General features: G+C 38.3%; 1 protein-coding gene and 1 pseudogene across 1 annotated transcript; both read right to left on the bottom strand.

The window, feature by feature from the left end:
* LOC125873800 (uncharacterized) overlaps positions 1–22,507 on the bottom strand; it is a 180,470-nt pseudogene that overhangs the window by 118,540 nt on the left and 39,423 nt on the right.
* On the bottom strand, positions 8,090–13,979 carry LOC125872261 (uncharacterized). The gene is given in 3 exon segments (XM_049552976.1): positions 8,090–8,136; positions 8,139–8,350; positions 13,783–13,979. Coding segments are annotated over 3 exon segments (456 nt in total).

Raw genomic sequence — 22,507 nt, forward strand, 5'->3', positions numbered from 1 at the left:
CCCCCAATTATGAAAATGAACCCCAATTCTAGTTAGGGTTTGTTCCTACATTTGTGGGTATTCTTGTATGTTGATCCAATTGAGTGGATAATGGTTGTTTATGATGTAATTACATGTTTTTAGTATGATCATACATGTATTCTTGATTAACTTAAGATTCAAAGGTGCAATTGATATATTTTGGTTTTATGCCATGAAAGAGGAAATTGAGGGCTTAGATGTGATCTTCTAAGATTGATGATTTACTTTATGAATTACTTGAGATTATAGTACCTAGATATGCATTTCTTAAAATTAAAGCTTGTTGACATGAATTGATTAGATTAGGGTTTATTTGATGGATCATGATTAGTAGTGTTGAGATTTAGTTTATATGATGATATATGATTAAAAATTGGTTAAGGATGAATCATGTGAGTAAAATACCTTGAGACTTAGGTCTATGAGATTCTTGTAAGAAGTATGGCTTGAGTGTAAATCTTGTAGTCATAGATGATGAATTCTAGGGCTTTGAAAGTAAGGTTAATATGTTGAGTTATGTATGTTAAGGCTTTGAGAGTGAAGCTATTTGCATGATTGAATTGGGTATGATATTATTGTGGAAGGACTTTGCTCACATGACCTATATTATGAGTATATGAGATTATGCATGTAGTGACTTGATTACTTGACTGGCGATTATATTCATGTCTAATGTAGTCATTCTAGATGTGTTGGTTTGATATGAGCTTTGGCCCTTAAAGGGGAGATATATGATATTATACATTCTTTATGAAGGTTATATATGATTTAAGAACACTTTGAAAAAGTAAATAGATTATCACTATGATGTAATGGTGGTGTTGTTGAAACGTTATTCTCGCACACACACTTATGCATGACTATGAATGAAGAGACCATGATTATGATGATGTTATTGTGTTGATTGAAAGGATATTCTCATGAACACATAATGACCATGATGTGAAAGGTTTTCTTACATAATGAAGATTCTAGTTTGAAAGGCAATTCTCACCTAATTGAATCTAATATGAACACATGGATGGTGAAAGGTTATTCTCACGCCTGATCTAATGAGCTATCCTAATGAACTTTTTTGGACTGATTTACAAGGACATCCTTCCATAAGACATGAATCAAGTTATGACTTAATGAAGTATTCCATGGGAATTATGCTTAGCACCGAGTGGATATTAAATATGAGATGGAAACTCTCCCATTAAGTAAGGTTGAGTTCTAGAAGCAATCTCATGAGATGAAAGCTCTCCCGTTAAGTAAGGCCGGGTTTCTAGTAACAATCTCCTCATCCCATAAAGCATGTGCCCCCATAGGTTATTTAGCTATTGGATCCACCTAAAATGTAATATGATGATGGTCTTACTTTAGGCAAGTAAGACAACCCTTTTCGATGTGGGTAACACCGGATTCCATGTAAGCTCACATGGTCTATGTCGGTTAAGGCTAATTCCTACAAGGTCAAGTCTAGTATGAATTGTGGTTACTCAAGAAGCTTTACTTAGTATGGATGAGATTATAGGATCTTATTCATGCATTGCACAAGTATGCTTTGAGGGTAGTTATGGTATGTTCTCTTACATTATGATGATCTATGTAATGAATATGCTTATGATGTATGCTTAACTTGGATTGTTGCTATTAGTTTCTTTCCTTCATATGTTTGACTAAAGGTGAATGTTCCCTTGTCTATGATAAGTAAGCTAAGGATGAGATCAAAAAGGTAATAAAGATAAATGAGGACCTATAGTGACTTGTTTAGCATGGGTGGGATTATGGGGTCTTATCCATGCATTGCACAAGCTTGCCTTGAGGTGGCTTATGAAGTGATTCTTTTATGTCATATTGAACTAAATGCATTGATTATGCCTATGAATATGTTGTTATCTCTTATGCGTATCACCTATGTCTTATTATGATGTCTCTTATGCTCATGACTTATGTTATTGTCTGTTATGATTACGGTGTATATCTTATGTTGATTAATGCCACTTATATGCTCATGTTGATGATTTATGCTAGCCATCATATTTAGTACATTATTTTACTAACACATACTTTTTCCTACATTCTTATCAAATGTAGGGTTTGGCGATATTGACTTTCATCCTCGTGGCTAGGTGCATAGTAGATCAAGAAGAGAAGTTTGGCGAGTCGTCATAGCATTCGAGGGCTTGACCACCATGTCCTTTATATTTCATTTCTATGTTTAGAGCTATTGTATAGGATGCGTCCCAATGATTTATTCAAGTTGTTTTAGATGGTTTGAGACAACGTGTTATAGACTGCTTGTTTTTATAAAAGACTTCGATTGTATTTAAAAATGTTTTAAAATTTTCACATCTTTTCTATTATCTTATGTTATGATATGCTAAGTGGCTTACATGGAGCTTTTCGGGGTTCTATGTGCCATGTAACATCTAGGGGGTACCCCTTGGTCGTGACAACTACAATAAAATTAGTTCACGAAAACACTTTAATAAAAGAATTCTAAACACCACTCCCCGATAGTGGCACCATTTTTGATAACGCTCAACTACACTTCTTCCAATTCTAAGTGTAGGTGCTCGCTAACCAGTATAAATCCAACTAAGAGGTGGGGTCAATCCCACATGGAATGATACAGTAAAGAATTCAACTATGAAATAAAAAAGGTGCTAAAGTAAAGATTGTGCAACATAAAATTAAATCATGAAGTTTCAGTGATTAATATGAAATTGGGGGATTTTAGTAACCAATTCATGACAAGGAACAACTAACATAAGAATTATACAATTAGAGATTGGACCTTAGAAATGTGATCAATCAAATGCTAATTTCGCTTAATGCGTAGTTACTAATTGCTTCTAAGTTGTTAAATCTCAATGGGTAGGATAGGTTTTGAATAAAATAACAATCTCTCAGTCAACTATCATGTTTTAAGTGAGTTCTCTCGAACCTCAACAAGCTTAACACTACTAAACAACCCAATTCCTTAATCAACCCCACTTTCTCAAACTGGGTTTGTAAAGATACGAATCAATACAACTATCAATCATTCACTCTACTCTAATACCTCTTTCTAAAGAAAGCATAGAGAGCTAAGCTAAAACCGAATTTGCAACTTCGGTTAATCAATTAAAACATAAAGAAACAATTGAACCCATTTCAAAACAACATTAAATTCAGAAATTAATAACACCATTAGCTAATTAATGCATTCGACTACATGATCACACCCTTAAGGTAGAGGGTTTTAGCCAAACTAGTGAAAAGTAATAAATCGTTACCAAAAAGATTATCCATCTGAATTTTTAACAATCTGCAATACCCTATGCCATAATTTAAGCTAGAATCCTACAAACTAAAATCCTAGATCCAAATCTTCTCCGAGAATGTTTAATAATGTGAAAATGTAAAAACTCTCAAAGACTCTGGAATACACAATCTGGGAACTCTTTTTTTTTTCTTTCAAAAAATGAATGTATACGTTCCCAAAAACTAAACACGAAGTCCAATTGGCGAGATTAGTCGAACTCGCCAATCAATTCGGCGATCCACCAAGTTGTGCTTCTTCTCGCGTTTTGGCTTGACTCCTGCATCAAATTATTCTGGAAAATTAGGCGAGCTAGATCATGATCGTGGATCTATTCGGGTTCTTGCCGAATCATCCTTTTGCTCTCCAAGTTGGATTGGTATATGGGTTATTTCACTGGAACTTTTGGCGAGCTGGAGTCTTCACTCGATGAGTCACCGAGTGACTTTTGCGTGTTCTAGCTCCTCTTCTCTTCATCTTTTCAAACGTTTTGGCTCATTTTCGCATTGTAATGTTGCCTTATTCTTAAGCCGTCATTGCTGCATATCAACATGTTAACATCAGTTATGAGTATAAAGTAGGCATTGAAGACACTAATTCATTGAATAATAAGTCCTAAATAATTCGAAATTCCCGACTCATCACTTTCTCCCAATAGGGAGATGGGGTGCTTCGATATCAAGATTGTTTGATTGTTCCCAATGTAGATGACTTGAGAGAGAAAATATTATCAAAGGTCCATAGTTCCTGATATTCCATTCACCTAGGAGCCACCAAGATGTACCTTGACCTACATGATTTCTATTGGTGGAATGGGATGAAGAAGGATATTGCGGAAATTTGTGGCAAAGTGTTCTAATTGCCAACAAATGAAAGTTGAGCACCAAAAGACAAGAGGTTTTTCCCAAGATATTAGTATTCCAACTTGGAAGTGGGAAGATCTGAATATGGACTTAATTGTTGGTTTACCCCACACCTAGTGACAGCATGACTCGATTTGGGTAATTGTGGATCGTATGATGAGGTCGGCTCATTTTATCACCGCCAAGGTTTCTTATTCAGTGGAAGTCTATGCTAAGTTATATCAAAGGGAGATGATTTGTCACGCCCTGAACTACCCCCTAGACGCAATGCGATACTTAGTGTTACAAGTGACCCCAAGCTAAACCATCACATGGCATATCTATACAAGTTAAATTAAAACATGCACTATGCGGAAGCTAAAAATAGTTCAATCTCAGAAATAGGGAAAAAGCCTAAAATATTTGAATATATAAAAATATATGAAGCGTAGAATTATGATTGATAACAACACTAACAACTCAAGCTGCATCTAATCTATGTCTGAAAGCCTTTAACTAATCCAAGTTGCTGGGACATGCCCCCAAATAAATCTTCAAGTCTGAAACTGAAAAGTATATACTGAAAAGTAAGGCATGTCTATCGTTCTCGAACTATGAGGACTCACCATTGAAGCTGTTGAGTACGGATTGGAAGTCGATATAAGTGTGATCTGAATGTTGAGCACCTCAACATACATCATATAATAGCACAATAGTATGCGTCAGTACTTTGAATGTACTGAGCATGCGGGATATTTGCTAAGTTGAACAATGTAGAAATTGAACATGGAAATAGATATACTGAAGCATAATTGAAAGCTAAACTGGATGCAATGACCAAGTACTAATCACGAAGATGTAACATGTTGAACTGAATACTGGAATAATACTGAATACATGGTCAATGCAACATGAATTTGACTGTGGGAGATTTTATTAACCGACATACCCTAAGCTGAGCTAACTACGGGGATAACCTGTAACCCTGGATGGAGGGGTGTTTATACCTTGCCAAGGGCACGAACAAGTCTGACATGGATCCACTAACTAATGTCCAGTGGATCATTTGTAGGAATACTTTTAGGGTTATTTCTTCTTCTTATTTGGGTTAAACACTATTGTTTAATTCTAGTTCTTGGGAATTAACTTGCAAACATTAGCAATTTGATTTCCTAATTTCGGTTCAAAATAATTCTTGCTTTGAATTTCAATTGGAGATCACGGGTTTCTTTTATTCATTACGTAAGTTCATGAATTCTTCTTCTAACAATATGAATTGTGTTCTTGCTAGTATAAGTAACTAAATCCACAACTAGGGAACCATGAGTGATTAACAAAGTATGAATAGTAACTAAGTAATACACTAGAAAATGATTGCTATTACTAGGATTACCGCGTTTTGAGCTTATGAGGAACACATACACCCTAGATACTTTCTCTCATTGATAACAACTACAGTTTGAATCTTGTTCAATTGCTCTCTAAATAACAATTAGTTATTTGTTACACAAAAACCATCTTTACTTACTTGTCTCGGAAATACGTTGACTAAACAAATATAATTGTAAGTTAAAGTTTAGTCTAAACCATATTCCTGGTGGGATCGACGCCAACCTACAAGTTGGGTTATTTACTTGATAACGATCACTTATACTTCTTTAGGGAGGTGTAATTTGAGCGTATCAAATTTTGGCGTTGCTGCGAGGGAATAAAGCTTTTAGATTAAACTAACTACATTATTGAACTTTAGTCAATTATTTCCCGAGTTAACATTTTTTGTTTTCTTTTCTACAGGTTTCAACTCTAGTGTATGCCAAGTACATAGAGTCGAGGAGAACCCTTGACCCCCTACGATCCTCAACTAAGAAAGACTTTGAGAAAAATGGCAAATCTAAGGTTACACAATAATCCAATCAGAGAGGGTCAAGGAGATGGAACCGACTAACTAAGGTGTATGTGTCATGCTGCGACGTTTAAATTAAGCGCTTATTGGGAGGCAACCCAATTAGTAGTGTAACTTCTTAATTTATTTTATTAGTGTCACTTTATTCTTCTTTTGATCTTGTTTATTTTTGCAGATTAGGGGAAGTCTGAGTACCAAAATAAAATAAAATGAAGCAAATGAGCATATTTGAGCTTAAGTGTGGGCTGATGCCCCTTGATGAAAATAAAGAAAACATGCTACTAGCTAGGCCTAAAGGCCTCAGGGAGTTTTCCTAACCTTGGTTTTAAATTTTATTTAATGCTTTGGGGACATAACATATTTTAAGTGTGGGGTGGAGGACTGAATTCCTAATTTTTACTGTTTTATTGAGTTTTTTTTTAGGATGGGTTCCTTCGCTTTTGTTTTCGGTGCTTTTCCTGAGAATAGTCCCTTTGAACCAAGTGTCGTTTTTTTTAGGAATAAGTTTTCTTTCAATTTTTTTTAGAGAAAAGAAAAGACCCTTTTGAGTGGTATGATACTTGCTATTTATGCCTAATTTTTTATTAGCACTTTCTTGTGAATGCTTGATTGATAGTGAAATTGCAAACTCTTTGACATCTAGGTTTATGGTTGTGACTTTGTATATAACTTATTTTATTTTATAGTTTGTTATGATCTATTCTCTCTTAGAAGTGGAATTGATTCATCTTGATTGATACTTGTGCCAAGTGTGGTGATAATTTGTTTATTCCATGTTTTGCATCTTAGTCTAGAACTTGCCCTGCATGTTATTGAAGCTAAATAAAAGTGTTGCCTTGTTTAAGAGATGAAAATAGGCTTTCTTTGACTTGTCAGGTAAATTTTAGCTTTTTCAGATATTATATCACTAGTTAACCCTTTTGAGCCTTTTAGCCTATATTTTTTTTGTAAAGAACATGATTGAGCCGAATCCCTTTTTATTGATACCATAATTCTATTTGATCCAAAAAGAAATCCTTAATGCACTATGTTAAGGAAAAAAAGGTTTAAAACATTGGTGGAAGAAAAAAAAGGATGAAAATGCTTGATGTGTGAAGAATGAAGAAAAGTATGAAAATTCTGTTTTGGCCCTGGTCCCTTGATGTGTGAAGAATGAAAAAAAGGATGAAAATGCTTGATATTGTGCACCTCAACCAAGCTTTAAAAATTTAAGTAGAGGGTGGCTAATTCAGAAGTATGCTTAAAATATTGGCTCTAGTCCTACCAAGGATATTGTGTACCTCACTTGAGTTGAGGGTGGCTAGTGCAAAACCGCTGGGAAAAAAAATTGATTGAAGCATTCTTGAGTTGATGAGCATTACTTGTGAAATAATTGTTGAAGAGATGACTGAAAATAAAGAGAAGAAATTTTTGGGTGATGAAGTCTAAAATTGCAAAGTGTTTAAGGAAGTGTAAGTCACTATTATATAGTTTTCCTACCAGTCCCCTAGCCTACATTACAACCCGTTAACGTTCTATTTGATTCTATTCAAGCATGCTAAATTAGCGGAGATGTACATAATGGGCAAGCTTATGGTTCTTTGTGCATACATGTGAATTTTATTTGTGAGTGTGAGAGTTGTTCTTGATATAAAGCCCTTAATTTATATTCAGTCTTTTTAATTGAGTGTGTGGACTATTTCTTTTTGTGAGGGCACTTGTTTCATGATAGATAGGTGATTTTATTAGCTTTCTCTGATGAGAGTAGGTAAGAAAGCTTAAATTTGATGAGTTCAAACTCCTTCCTTGAAGTTAGGAGGTTAGAGGTTTGTTGTTTATTAGGATGTCTTGCATAATGAGTGAAAAGTCTACGTGATGTTTTGAAATTGGTATATGGCCGAATTGTTTGTATTAACTAAAGTGATGACATTTCTATTTTAATTTTTTGAGATGAGCTTTAGTGTTTGCTCGAGGACGAACAAAAGTTTAAGTGTGGAGTGTTGATGTGAAGCCAAAATACATATTTTTAATCATTATTTGCCTCACATTTAATAATTATTTTTTTCCGTTCCAGAGGCATCTTCCATTCATATCTAGTTTAGTTTTTTCGCACCATATTTTGATCCGCCTCTTCTTCGATCCTGAATTCCCAGCAAATCCTTGACTCCTCGAATACAATAGAATTTCACACCTGGCGAATCTTTCACTCTACCTCCTCTTATTAAGACCATAGAATGTTCCTGCAAATTATGACCTTCGCCTGGAATGTGAGCAAATATATCATGTCGATTGCTCAACCGTACTTTGGCTTTTGAGCTTGAATTTTATGGATTGTGCTAAATAGTATATTTTATTTGTAGGATTAACTTGATGGAAAAATGAAGAAGTTTGAAGCTAAAACGAATTAAAGATGGAAGGTTGAAGAAGGAAATCAAGCAGACAACTTAATGGATTAAATTTAATATAACAATATACAAATATATAAGGTGCATATTTGCTGCAAATTGCATATTGCAAAAGGAATCTTCCTCGTGGCAATTGATGAAGCCAATCAAAGTTGGAATTGGAATTGGAAGCTGCCACATGAAGGCCCCTCAAATAATTTGAGGCGGTTTCACGCGGACAGCTTTACGGAAATTAAATAGGAATCCAATTCCTTTTGGTTTTGGATCCCTAATTTAATTTGGAGTCACTTATTTTATTTAGGTTTTCTATATCGTATAAATACTCCATATAAATAATTATTTTATGGGCATTTATAGGAATACTTTTTAGGGTTCTTTTCTTCTTCTTATTTGGGTTAGCCACTATTGTTTAACTCTAGTTCTTGGGAATTAACTTGATAACATTAGCAATTTGATTTCCTAATTTCGGTTTATAAAGATTCTTGCTTTGAATTTCAATTGGAGATTACGGGTTTCTTCTATTCATTATGTAAGTTCATGAATTCTTCTTCTAACAATATGAATTGTGTTCTTGCTAGTATGGGTAACTAAATCCACAACTAGGGTTGTGGGAACCATGAACGATTAACAAAGTATGAATAGTAACTAAGTAATACACTAGGAAAGGATTCCTATTACTAGGATTACCGCGTTATGAGCTTATGGGGAACACATACACCCTAGTTACTTTCTCTCATTGATAACAACTAAAGTTCAAATCTTGTTCAATTGCTCTCTAAACAATTAGTTATTTGTTACACAACCCCCCCCCCCCTTTACTTACTTGTCTCGGAAATACGTTGACTAAACGAATATAATTGTAAGTTAAAGTTAAGTCTAAAACATATTCCTCGTGGAATTGACCCCAACCTACAAGTTGAGTTCTTTACTTGATAACGATCGCTTATACTTATTTAGGGAGGTGTAATTTTAGCGTATCAAATTTTAGGATACGCTCAAATTACACCTCCCTAAAGAAGTATAAGTGATCCTTATCAAGTAAAGAACCCAACTTGTAGGTTGGGATCGATCCCACGAGAAATATGGTTTAGACTTAACTTTAACTTACATATATTCGTTTAGTCAACGTATTTCTGAGACAAGTAAGTAAAGGGGGGGAGGGTGTGTAACAGATAACTAATCGTTGTCTAGAGAGCAAGTGAGCAAGATTCGAACTTTAGTTATTATTAATGAGGGAAAGTAACTATGGTGTATGTGTTCCCCATAAGCTCATAACACGGTAGAGTAATAGCAATCCTTTCCTACTATATTACTTGCAAAGTGGTAAGTTATGTATCCCTAAATCCTTGGTCCAGCAAATAGAGAATTTCACCCCGCACCTTGGTCCGGCTATGTGCGTATAATTTACTAACCCTTACCTTTACCTCATATTAGACATCACATCAATGTATGACTTAGTTTTCACCCTCACACCAATTGACATTAGACTATTAGATAGTATCACACTAAATCTATGTTGATAATTCCTTTCTTATTAATTACTTCCTTGGTCCGGCAAGTAGCAACAAGACGAGTTCTAATGTTTGCAAACACTAAAAAGACTTCTAAATGTCACGACTTGGAAGCACCCCCCAAGTCGTAACAAGGAGTACTCGACCCCATAGGGGTCTTATACAAGCCACATAGTCATTCATTGCATTCAATAAAGATAATAGTGTGGAATTAAAAACTTATTTACATCCAAACATTCAAACTTCATTAAAACAACTTTAAAAACACCCGGCGGAAGTCTAAGTCTCACATGGCCATCTTAGACACAATCACAAAACATAAGTAGGGACACAACCCTTTATAATCAAAACAATAGCTAAAAGTGTCTATTACATGAACAAAAGAACTAAAAAGTCTTGTCCTCGAATCCATGAGGACGTACCAAGTCTTGGAGGAAAGCAATCCAACACTTCAAACTATCTAGGAGGGATCACTTGCCGGAACCTACACATGTAGTAAAAAATATGAAAAATATGGGTTAGTACACAAAATGTACTAAGTATGATGACCATGCAAAACATGCTTTAAAAGGGACATTTTGGCTAGAAACCATGCATTTTGCCACTTGTAGAAATATCATGAACTGCTGAATAGGAGACATACAAGACAAGCATAAACATCAAGTAAGTCATAATATCACACTTTAATGATATCAACATGAAAACCTTTACCTTTACCTTGGACCTTCAGCTCAAGCAACCCTTTTGCTATACCTTGTGCAATGTATGGATAGCGTCCCATACCACCATCCATACTAGGACACCACATTTAGGTCACCTAAAGTAAACTCATCCTTCCTTTCCTTCACCTTTGCACAATATTCATACATAAGAGGTATATCATTAATTAAGACATGACAAGGGAAAGTAACTCATAATATAACCCAAGTATAGCATGCACCTCATATTAAGCATTTGAGAGACAACATTCTTTAATAACCTCATTTAGGGCATATTTATGTCACAGACATAAGGATTTTAGAGAAACTCACTATGATCCTCTCCAAGCCTACTCGTGCAATGTATATGTAGCATCCTATACTACTACCTACACTTTGTAGAACCTATCAAGAAACCATAATGAAATCTCGCATGATGGGAAGTAAGCGTTTAACCGACATAGACCATGAGAGCTTGTCATGGAATCCGGTGTCATAAGTCCCCACACCGTAAAGAGGTGGTCTACTTGCCTAAGGAAGACCGGTACATAGAGCTTAATGGATCCACTAGCTACCTATGCGGGCACATAGTTTATGGGATAAGGTAGACGATCATTGAAACTCATACCTAACCATTGGGGGAGTTTCCATCTAACCAAATCCACTTGGTGCTTAGCCTACATTCCCATAAAATAGTTCGTTACCTTGACATTATCACATATGAGAGGTGCCATTGGCCTACCAACTCCAAATTATATTCATTAACACGTGAAAGGGTGCTTTAAGCCTACCGTTTCAAGGTTTATTTAGGAAAGCTCATTAACTCCTCTTGAAATGGTGCCATGGGCCTACCGGTTCAAGTCTCATCATTAACCTTCATGGAAAGGTGCCATAGGCCTACCTATTCCAAGGTTCATTACTATCATTAATGGAAGGGTGCGATAAGCCTACTGATTCCAAGGTTCATTATTATCATGAGTGGAAGGGTGCTACTAGCCTACCGATCCGAGGATTCAACAACCAACAATATAATCATTTAAACAAGAAAATGATGCACAAGCTCTACCAATTCGAGATATGCAATACATTGGAGAATCCTTCATATTCTATCATCAACATTCATGAGTGTCAAATTGAGAAAAAGCCTTTCAATAATAACACATTTATGTTCATAACATGATCACATTAGCTCCATTGAATGTCCATTCATAAAATGCCATGTAACACTTAAATCTCTCATACTATGCCTTCAAGGCCATGGTCACAATGTACAAAATAAGTAAACACCTCCACCCTTCAAGTGGATCAACATCAAGAACAATTCTACTAATAATATGAGATTAAGTCAACTTACCATCCTCCAAAGCCATAATCACCATTACTCAATTCCCAACAATTCTATCACCACAAGGTGATTCACCCATAACTTGCCCATAAGGCCAGAATCCTCAATTCATCCATATACCAACAATTCATCATAAATAGGTATAGAAAACAATATAAATCAACAATACAATCCAATCTAAACACAATTTCATCAACATTAAATCATAGACATTAAACCCACTTCATAAGCAAATTCTAGGCTTTTAATGAAAACATGGGTTCTTGAAGAAGTTTCATATAAAATCATCTTAAAATCATAAATAGAACTTCAATTCACCAATATAATGACTTTGAAAACATTTTACCCATGAACCCATACCTAGAATAGAAAATAGAAGTTTTGTTCTTTGAAGACTTTTGAAACCCTTTTTAATGGACTCCTTGAAGGAAAGATAATCAAGGATCAAGGGTCACCATATCTTTGTTAAGATTCCCCAAGGAATTTTATGAAGAAACCACCTTCAATCCAAGCCCTAGCTCCAAGTTCTTGGCCTTCTTCAATGGAGGATTGTAGAGAGAGAAATATTTGAGAGGAGGTGGGTTTCTTTTTAATTCTAATTGGAGTGACTTAAATGGAAGAATTTTGAGCTCGAAGGGTTTTATAATTTCTAGGAAAGGCATATAATAATAGGGACTCAACTTAGGAAAAGAATTAAGGACCCATAAGGTTAAACTTAAAAGTTTTCACTAAACCCGTCTAAGCTCGTCCTTTTTGACAGTGCTTCACTATTTTGTGCATAACTTTTTACTCCGAGATCGGAAAAGGGAAAACTCAGTGGAGTTGGAAAAAGGACTCAACTACCTTTAATTGGATAGGTAATGGTCCTCCTAATTCGGTTTGAGCTAAAAGATATCATCATTTGAAATTGACCCTAAAAGTTGTAACTTTAAAAATCTGCCCCTTGCCCGTCTGTTCCAGTGGGACTACTCAAAGGCTGGTCAACTGGGCAGTCCACTGGGCGACCTTAGGGGCATAAGGTCGACTCTCCAACCCCTTAGGCGATCTAGCAGCCCCATCGCCAAACAGTCCTTCCAAGGACAAGGCTTCTTACATCCTAACTCGCTAGCCAAGGCCCTTGCTTGCACCCTAGGATGCTACCTAGCTCCATTTAAGTTCTAAAACAGCATAAACATCGACCTAAGCTCCCACTAACCGAAACATCAAGGCTCAAGTTCATTCTATCATTTTCCGAGTCACTACACTAAATGAAAGAATTATCAATGCAACAACAGTATTCAAAAATTACTTTGTTACTACTCATACTTTTTTAATCGCTCATGGTTCCCACAACCCTAGTTGTGGATTTAGTTACCCATACTAGAAAAAACACAATTCATAGTTGTATAAGAAGAATTCATGAACTTACTATTAGAGTAGAAGAAATCCAAAAACCCAACTTGAATTGCAAAGTTAAAATTCTTCAAAACGAACATAAGAAATCAAGAATTGCACAAGTTGCAAAATTAATCTCCGAAGCCAAAAACTAGTACTAAAATAATAATCTCTCACCCCTAAAAACGAGGTTTACATATCCTATTTATAGAAAACATAGTTTTAAACAAAAAGGAAACGAAATAAGAAAATAAAGTTTCTAGACGTGGTTTTGATCTACGACACTGACCTACGTACTATGGACTGACCTACGGTCCGTAGGTCCCTTCCGTGGTTTGGGATTTAGGCATTCTTCCAAAGCTCAAACTCTTCAACTCTCAATAACCATTGACTGATCAGTAGGATGGACCGTTACTCGATCCACGGTCCCTGGATCCTCCTCCATAGCTCCATACTTAAACTTTCGAAATCAGGTATTAGAACCCCTTTCTCTGAATCATTTGATGGACCTGCAGGACGGCCTATAGGTCGACCTATGGTTCGTCGTTTGTAACCTTGGTTCCACACTTGGTCAAGAATTCCCTGATTTTCCTTCAAGCCATGCCAGTCCATATACGCCTACCACCTACGGACCGTGACTGGACCAACAGCCCATAGGTCACGTCCGTAGATTCCCTTTTCTGCAACATTCTTCAGTTGTGTCTCTCAACTTTCACGTCCAAACTTATTTCCTACAAACAAGATAAAAACACATCAGTACCAATACAAAATGGCTCCAGACACACACAACTCTTAAGTGAAATGTATTAAAAATACTGTAAATTCACGGTATATCAACATCCTCAACTTAAACTTGTTGTTTGTCCTCAAGCGACACACTAAGACTCTAAACGACACCTACATAGAAGCAGACATTCAAGCATAAGCAATCATATGGCTTTCTATCCCTCATCCCTATTTGAGTGCAAATCTTTTCTCTTAGACTCAACATGCTAACTCATGCGGATCAAGATATGACATAGATCGACCAATAGACACACAACAGACACTGTTTCACTATCACCAAGGTACCAACTCTCCGACAATGTAACTAGTGCCCTTACATCAAATGAAATCCCTTTTTCACACAATGAATATGATTTTGAGTACAAGGATTCATTCAACAGTCACACTCATAAGTAACTTCAAGTACAGTTAGTTCTCAATACTATAGGCTTGCCCTTATTTTCAATGCTTAGACTCTCCAAACTAGTTGCTAGGATCACTATAGGACTTTATTAGCTTGTAACGTAGGCTCAGGGTCAGGTGTGGTACATTTGGGTACTTTTTAGTGACTTTCTGCCCTCCTTGACATTAATTACATTGGCTATTTACCTCTTTCTTGACCTATTTTTGGCATCGTTTCATTTCATTTTCTTTCCCTTACTCTTTGCAACATGGATGTGACTTTTGATTTTATGACTCTTATTTTGCACTTTATTTTTTTCTTTCACTTATTTTTCTTTTGTTTCTTTCAACATTTTTTTCTTTTTTAATTCTTTTTGCACAAAGTCACATCCTCTTTCTTTTTATCTTTTCATCATACAACTCTTTTCATACCCTTTTTTCATTTGGTTTCCTCTTTCATAGCCACCCTCAACTTATGCATTTTGCATTAGTTGAGGTGCACAATGTTCGATGTCGGACCAGGGCCAAGATCAAGGTCACTTTTGACTTTGCCACCCTTAACCTAGGCTTTTGGCCTAAGTCAAGGTGCACATGTCAAATAAGGGACCAGGGCCAAGACAATATTTTAAGGGAAGGTGAGTTAGGTGAATCAAACGAAATGGTCAATTTTAGGCTCAAATATTTGGATCAAAAGGGAATAATGCTACCATTTGGTTAGATCATTTTAGGTTTAAGTGGACTAATTTGAACAATGGCCTATGATCACTTGCCAACTTTTAGCCTCGGTTATCCTAGCAGGACCAACGGGGCAAGTTCTAGATTGGCACAAAACTGTCTGAACATTCAACTATCCTCACACACTTTTGGCACCTTGTTTCATTATCAGATTATCAGATTACCTAGTTCAAGTTTTAGCTTAAGTCATGAGATCAAATTCGTTCTTTATCATGTCATACTCAGAGCCAACATATTCAACTCATTCTTGCCTACAGATTTTAAGCACATATCATATGTTTTGAAAGGTATCAATTTTTTATTCATTATTCCATCATGCTTTATTTTATTTTTCATGCTTCCACACACAATCCTAACACATGCCGGTTCAACTGAAATTAAAACCGTCTCTTGAGGTAAAAGAACACAGGCAAGAAAACCTCAAGAGAGGACTATGAGCTGGTTTACTCAGACTTCACCCTATCACTCATAATCCGTTTACCCCACCCTCAACAAAAGAAAGTGCTAATATCCTGAAAGAACACAAAAAATAAGCAATAAAAAGTAGGGTGAAGGTGAAGCAAACCAGTGGCGCAAATGCGCCGAAGAACTCAACAAGCGGGTGGGTCTGGTTTCCCGGAGCCCGCTGGATCAACATGGGGAACTCCATCAGTAGTGCTCTAATCTATCATTGCAGCACCATCGGTAGTGCTCACATCATATCTCACAGTGGCAACTGCCTCAATAACGAGCATAAAACTCAAGGCCCTAATAGCACCCTCACACAACCTTTGCTGGTGCAACTCCTCATCCACAATAGAAGCTCTCCTAGCTTGCGTAGTCTGCTAGCGCTCCCTCTTCTTTGCCCTCGCATCCTTAGTGGCATCAGAAGTGTGGGTAGAACAGTGCCTCTTCCCTCGGGCACGGGTGGACTCGGAATGCAGTGTGTCCTCGCTGTAAAGAGCATGTAACACCATATAATCTACCGGTGCAGTAGGTGTAGACTTTGGCACATCCATGGATAGAGCTAGGATGGCATCAAGATCGGCCTGAAGACTATCCAACTCAGTCTAGAAAGAGAAGATATATGTGGTGGGGTCTGGTCGCTCGAAGATTCTCAACTCAAAGGTGTCCAGACACTTATTAATGGCCAGGACCTTCAAGTCCATCATGTGCCCCATCCTGGCCTCAAAATCTGATATAGACCGTTGCATCCAAGGCTTCATATGCTGAAGTAGCGTGGCCATTTTTGCCTCCAATTTTTGAACATGGGCAAGGGGCATGACAACAGATCCTAACGATGGGGTGGCTCTGGATGAGCTAGGGGCCCGACTGGTGGCCTGATATGGGGAGGCCGGGGTATCAACAGTAGTGGCTGGATGTGCGGTGTCTGCACCCTATATCTGCTCCACATCCATAACCAAATTTACACCTAATGGCACTGCAACCCGTATGTTGGCCTCATCCCTAATCAGGCCGATGTCTAATGTTTTGGTTGCCTGTACCAGCTTGTCACAGTTCCAAATGGGTACCCCAGCATCTCTGCACAGCTGAACGATAAGACATGGAAAAGGTAGAGTGGTGGTAGTCTGAAAGGCCCACTCATGGATCTTTGCAAGCAGTATGCGGGGGAAGTCTATCTCAAACCCAGCTACCAAGGCCACAACCATAACCACTCGATCCCACATTAGCGCGTTGTCTGCCTGAGTAGGAGACATCCTGTTTCGCACTAATAACGAGAAAAACTTGGCCACAAAATTCAAAATGACCTTATTGATGCTTAGCTGTTTGTGCTTACCCACTCAGCGCACTCTCCGTCGGTAGCGATGTGACTGGCCAACCAATGTAATACAGCCTCCTTCTACTCTGCATTCTGTTGGAACGCCCTGTTCCGCACAATATCCCACCTATAGTCCAATTTGGTAGCGTTGAGTGACAAAGTGCGGGCTGGACCGTAGAGGAACTGGTGGATGCTGTTCTCAGATATCTCCAGAGAGAACCCCCCGACTAGTCTGACTGTGAGTGGTGCCTGGGCTGCTGGCTTGGCCCATTTATAGATAAAGCCTCGAAGGGTGGCAGCGTAAGAGGCATAAAACTTCCTCACGATCTCCTCGCTATATACCCCAGGTTCTGGGCTATCCACACACACTTATGCTTTGGGAAGAGCTGGTGGATGTCGGGCATGGTATGCAGGTTGCCTGTGAGTACCTTGCGCTCCTCATTGATCAACCTGGCCATATTCCCCTTTTCATTTATCATCTTAGCATCCTTGTATATTTGCCACTGGCCCTCAACACACCATCTATTAGGCTCCTCAACAACCGGAACAGGGTCGGTGTTTGGTGGCACTGAAAAGTCACCTACACTGTCCTCCTCAGAAGAGGAGGCATTAACGCCAGCCAAACTAGAGCCATGGGCGGAGCCGGATCCTATACCTAATGAAAAAGCGAACTCATAGTCAGGAGACAGTGACCATAGCAGTAATCACCTACCGGGTTTGATTCTGGGTAGTACGAGGTGCAGTTGGGGATGTTCTTGTAGTAGGTGGGACATAGGTGGGATCCTTCTCCGCATCAATATCTTTATCAATGAGCCACAAAGTTGGTGCAACCGACTTTGACTTGCCCTTTGCGGCATAGACCAGAGCTTTCTTGGGAGCCATTGTACCTGTGGAGGCTTAGTTAGTACCAAAATAGACCAATGATACACTCGAAAAAAATTTAGACCAAAGAACGAACAAAAACAAAAACAAAAAAATTTTCAGACAGTAGCTTCAGTGGCCACCTACGGTCCATGGATACCCTCCGTAGGTCAGATGTCCCAAAAGGTTGGGCTCAGATAGGAACCACGGATGTACATAATGGTCTGTAGGTTGACGTACAGACTGTAGTCCACCTCAGTGGTTCCACACTTAGTGGATTTCATGTATGTGAAGACCTACGGGCCCTAACTACGGTCCGTAGGTTGACCTACGGTCCGTGGATGGGGTCTCGTAGGTTGGATCTGTGCCAGGTTTTTGACATTTTCGCAATTAATAATCAAGATTATTCATCAATTCATTCAATTCTAGGTCCATTCATATATTTCAACATATAAACAAGATAGTTCATCATCCTTAGGTTTTCTATTCCACGCAATTTAACTAATTATTCAACTGATACGGGAAACCCTAAGTCAGAACAGACACTTTAGACCATTTAACATGCTTTGTGCAACAATTAAATTTAACACGCACTCACATTCTATCGTCCCAGATTGTTTCTAACATACAATTCATGAAGAACACATACAATATCATACCCAAGGTCAAGATCCACTTCATGACTTTTAATAACAACAATGAACCATAATTCAAAGTTAAGGGGAGGCCGAGTACCTTTCAAGCAAAGGAAGTGGGTGATTGCGTGATGCTTTTAGACTCCAACAACTTATTACTAGCCTTAGACACCGAACCTGGACACTGGAAACTCTGGAAAATGGGGAAATGTAAATGGAGTGATTTGTGGGTTTTGGGAGTAATATGGAGGGATTTTTGGAGAGGAGGGGTTGAATATTGGTTGGGAGAGAGTTTGGGTAGTGGGGGNGGGGGGGGGGGGGGGGGTTATTTAAATAGATGTCTAGGTCGGGTCAGGTGAAACTAGGGTTTGGACCCACAAGACCCTGGCTATGGTCCGTGGGTCAACCTACGAACCGTAAATCGGGTCCGTAGGTCACTTTCACACTTAGAAATATTAGAGATCTTACCGGGGATCTACGGACACCATTCATGGTCCGTGGATGGATCCACGGAACGTCGATGGGGTCCTTAGAGCTCTGGACAACCCTTTTTCTGCATATTTTGCTTTTCATCCCTACACATGTAGCAACCGTTAGGCCTTTCTTTTTACATTTTTTGGACACTTTCTAGAAAAGGACCCGATGCTATATCTAGCCAACACTAAAACAAAAATAAAATACCAATCTAAAAATTACAGAAAGTCAACTGAACAAAGAAAACTCCTAAATCGAAAAGAAAAACCGATAATTGGCTAGATTGTACATCTTGGGTTTCCTCCCAAGCAGCACTTTATTTAATGTCCCGGCACGACGCTAGCCTCTTGATTGCTCAGATTTCATCAAGATAGTAGGCCTCAACCACCTCTTGCACATTCTCCTCTTTGCCCATGTAGACCTTGATCCTTTGCCCGTTTACCTTGAACCTTGTTCCCTCATTGTTCTCGAGCTCGACTGCTCTATGTGGGAACACTTAAGTGACTATGAATTGCCCAGTCCATTTGGACTTGAGCTTGCCAGGAAACAAGCGCAACCTATAGTTGAATAGAAGCACCAGATTGCCCATAACAAATTCACGCTTTTCGATCTTTTAATCATGATACTTTTTCATCTTCTCTTGTACAAGGCTGAACTTTCATAAGCTCTTAGGCAAAACTCATCAAGCTCATTTAAGTCACTTACTCTCTGATTCGATACGGCGCACCAATCCAAATTCAACTTCTTTAGTGCCCACATAGCCTTATGCTCTAGCTCTACCGGCAAATGGCAAGACTTCCCATATACAAGTTGGTAGGGGGACATACCTATAGGATTCTTGAATGTGGTGCGATATGCCCATAGAGCATTATCAAGCCTCCTTGACCAATCAGTTCTATTTGCATTCACAGTCTTAGCAAGAATTTGCTTGATTTCTCTGTTGGACACTTCAACTTGCCCACTAGACTGCGGATGGTAAGGAGTGGCAACATTGTGGCAGACGCCATGTTTCTCAAGTAGCACCTTGAACAACTTATTACAGAAGTGGGAACCTCCATCGCTGATATTCCCCCTAGGTATACCAAATCTGGAGAAGATATTCATTTTTAGGAATGCGGTGACACTTTTACCTTCATTGTTGGAAAGTGCAATTGCTTCCACAGACTTTGACACATAATCAACCGCAACAAGAGTATACTTCATCCCATGTGAACTCACAAATGGACCCATAAAATCAATGCCCCAAACATCAAACAACTCAATTACCAAGATCGGATTCATAGGTAGCTCTTGCCTCTTTGAAATTCCTCCTTCTCTGTGGCAACGATCACAAGACTTGGTGAAATCATAAGCATCTTGGTGGATGGTAGGCCAATAATACCCAGACTGCAAAATCTTATGCGTAGTCCGAATACCACTATGATGCCCACCAATAGGCGATGAATGAAACAACTCTAGTATACTCAACATTTCAACCTCAGGCACACAACGGTGAATAATACCATAAGCACAAATGAGGAACAAATAAGGCTCATCACAAAAGAAATTTTTCACATCATGCAGAAACTTCTTCCACTGGTGAAAAGACAAATCTGATGGAACCTGATCACTTGCCAAGTAGTTAGCAAAGTCTGTGAACCAAGGAATTAGATCATGAGAAGCAACCAATACATGTTCGTCTAGAAAAACATCATCAATTTCAGCCCCATCTCCTAGTTTGATCATAGCCTCTTCCTCTAATCTGGACAAGTGATCGGCAACCTGATTTTCTTTCCCCTTTCTGTCTTTCACCTCAAAGCCAAACTCTTGCAGCAATAATACCCATCTGATCATCCTCCGTTATGCATCCTTCTTAGCCATCAAATACCCCAATGCAGAATGATCAGTGTGCACTATGACCTTAGTACTAAGCAAGTAGGATCGAAATTTCTCAAAAGCGAAAACCACCCCAAAGAGTTCCTGTTCAGTCACTGTATAGTTCTTTTGAGCCACATTTAGAGCTTTGCTTGTATAGTAAATAGGATGAAGAATCTTCTTTAGCCTCTGTCCCAATACCACACCAAGCGCTACTCCACTCGCATCACACAATACTTCAAATGGTTGCCCCCAATCCGGTGAAATAATGATAGGTACAGAAACTAACTTTTCCTTTAACTCTCCAAATGCTCTCAGACAAGCATCATCAAACTCAAACTTACACTCCTTTTCAAGCAATTTGAACAATGGGTGTGCAATCTTGGAGAAATCCTTAATGAACCTCCTATAGAAACCTGCATGCCCAAGAAAACTTCTAACACCTTTAACAGAAATAGGTGGCGGAAGCTTTTCTATTACCTTTACTTTCGCTCTATCAACCTCAATACCCTTCTCAAAAATCTGATGACCCAAAACTATCCCTTCTTTCACCATGAAGTGGTACTTTTCCCAATTGAGCACAAAATTGCACTCTTCACACCGTTTTAGTACCTCGGCCAAATGATCCAAACAACCATCAAATGAGTCACCTACCACAGAGAAATCATCCATAAATTCCTCAATAGTGTCCTCCACCATATCAGAAAATATTGACATCATGCAACGCTGGAAGGTCGCTGGAGCATTACACAACCCAAATGGCATCTATTTGAAGGCGAAAGTCCTATAAGGGCAAGTGAATGTGGTCTTCTCTTGGTCTTACGGAGCTATGGAGATTTGATTGTAGCCCGAATAACCATCAAGAAAACAATATCAACCCTTACCAATAAGGCAGTCCAACATCAGATCCATGAACGACATAGGGAAGTGGTCTTTTTTTATCCAAGCATTCAATTTCTGGTAGTCCATGTAAACTCTCCATTTGGTCACGGGCCACATCGAAACAAGCTGATTTCTTGCATTAGGTACCACAATCACCCACTTTTCTTGGGAACACACTGAATAGGACAAACCCAACTACTATCTGCAATGGGATAAATAACTCCAGTATCCAACCACTTGCTTTTTCACTACCTCTTGCATAGGCTGATTAATCATCTTTTGTGTTCAATACTAGGCTTGTGATCCGGCATGAGTTGGATTTTATGAGAACAAATGCCAGGATGAATCCCAATAATGTCTGTAATAGTCCACCCAATAGCCCTCTTGAACCTCTTTAACACAGAAACCAAAGCCTTAACAGGTTCCACATTCAAATCGGCTGCAATGATGATCGGTAAAGTATCATCTCCCCCTAGGAATACATACCTCAGATGTGATGGTAGAGCCTTTAGCTCTAATTTTGGAGCCTTTTCAACACACGGTTTTGCAGCTGGAGAGTTTTGATTCTTCATATCTAACTCTAATTTCTTCGGTTTGGAATGGAATTCGAACCTATCAAGTGCGTCAACCAACTCATCTTAGTCTTCAATACCATCACCCTCAAAATTCATCATAACCGTTGCAAGTGTATTAAAACCCAACCGCTCTTTAATAGACACATCAGAACCTTGACCCACATTATGATTTACCACAGACACTAACTTGAGATCACT

This window comes from Solanum stenotomum, chromosome 8, assembly GCF_019186545.1.
Source record: "Solanum stenotomum isolate F172 chromosome 8, ASM1918654v1, whole genome shotgun sequence".
Classification (NCBI taxonomy): Eukaryota; Viridiplantae; Streptophyta; class Magnoliopsida; order Solanales; family Solanaceae; genus Solanum; species Solanum stenotomum.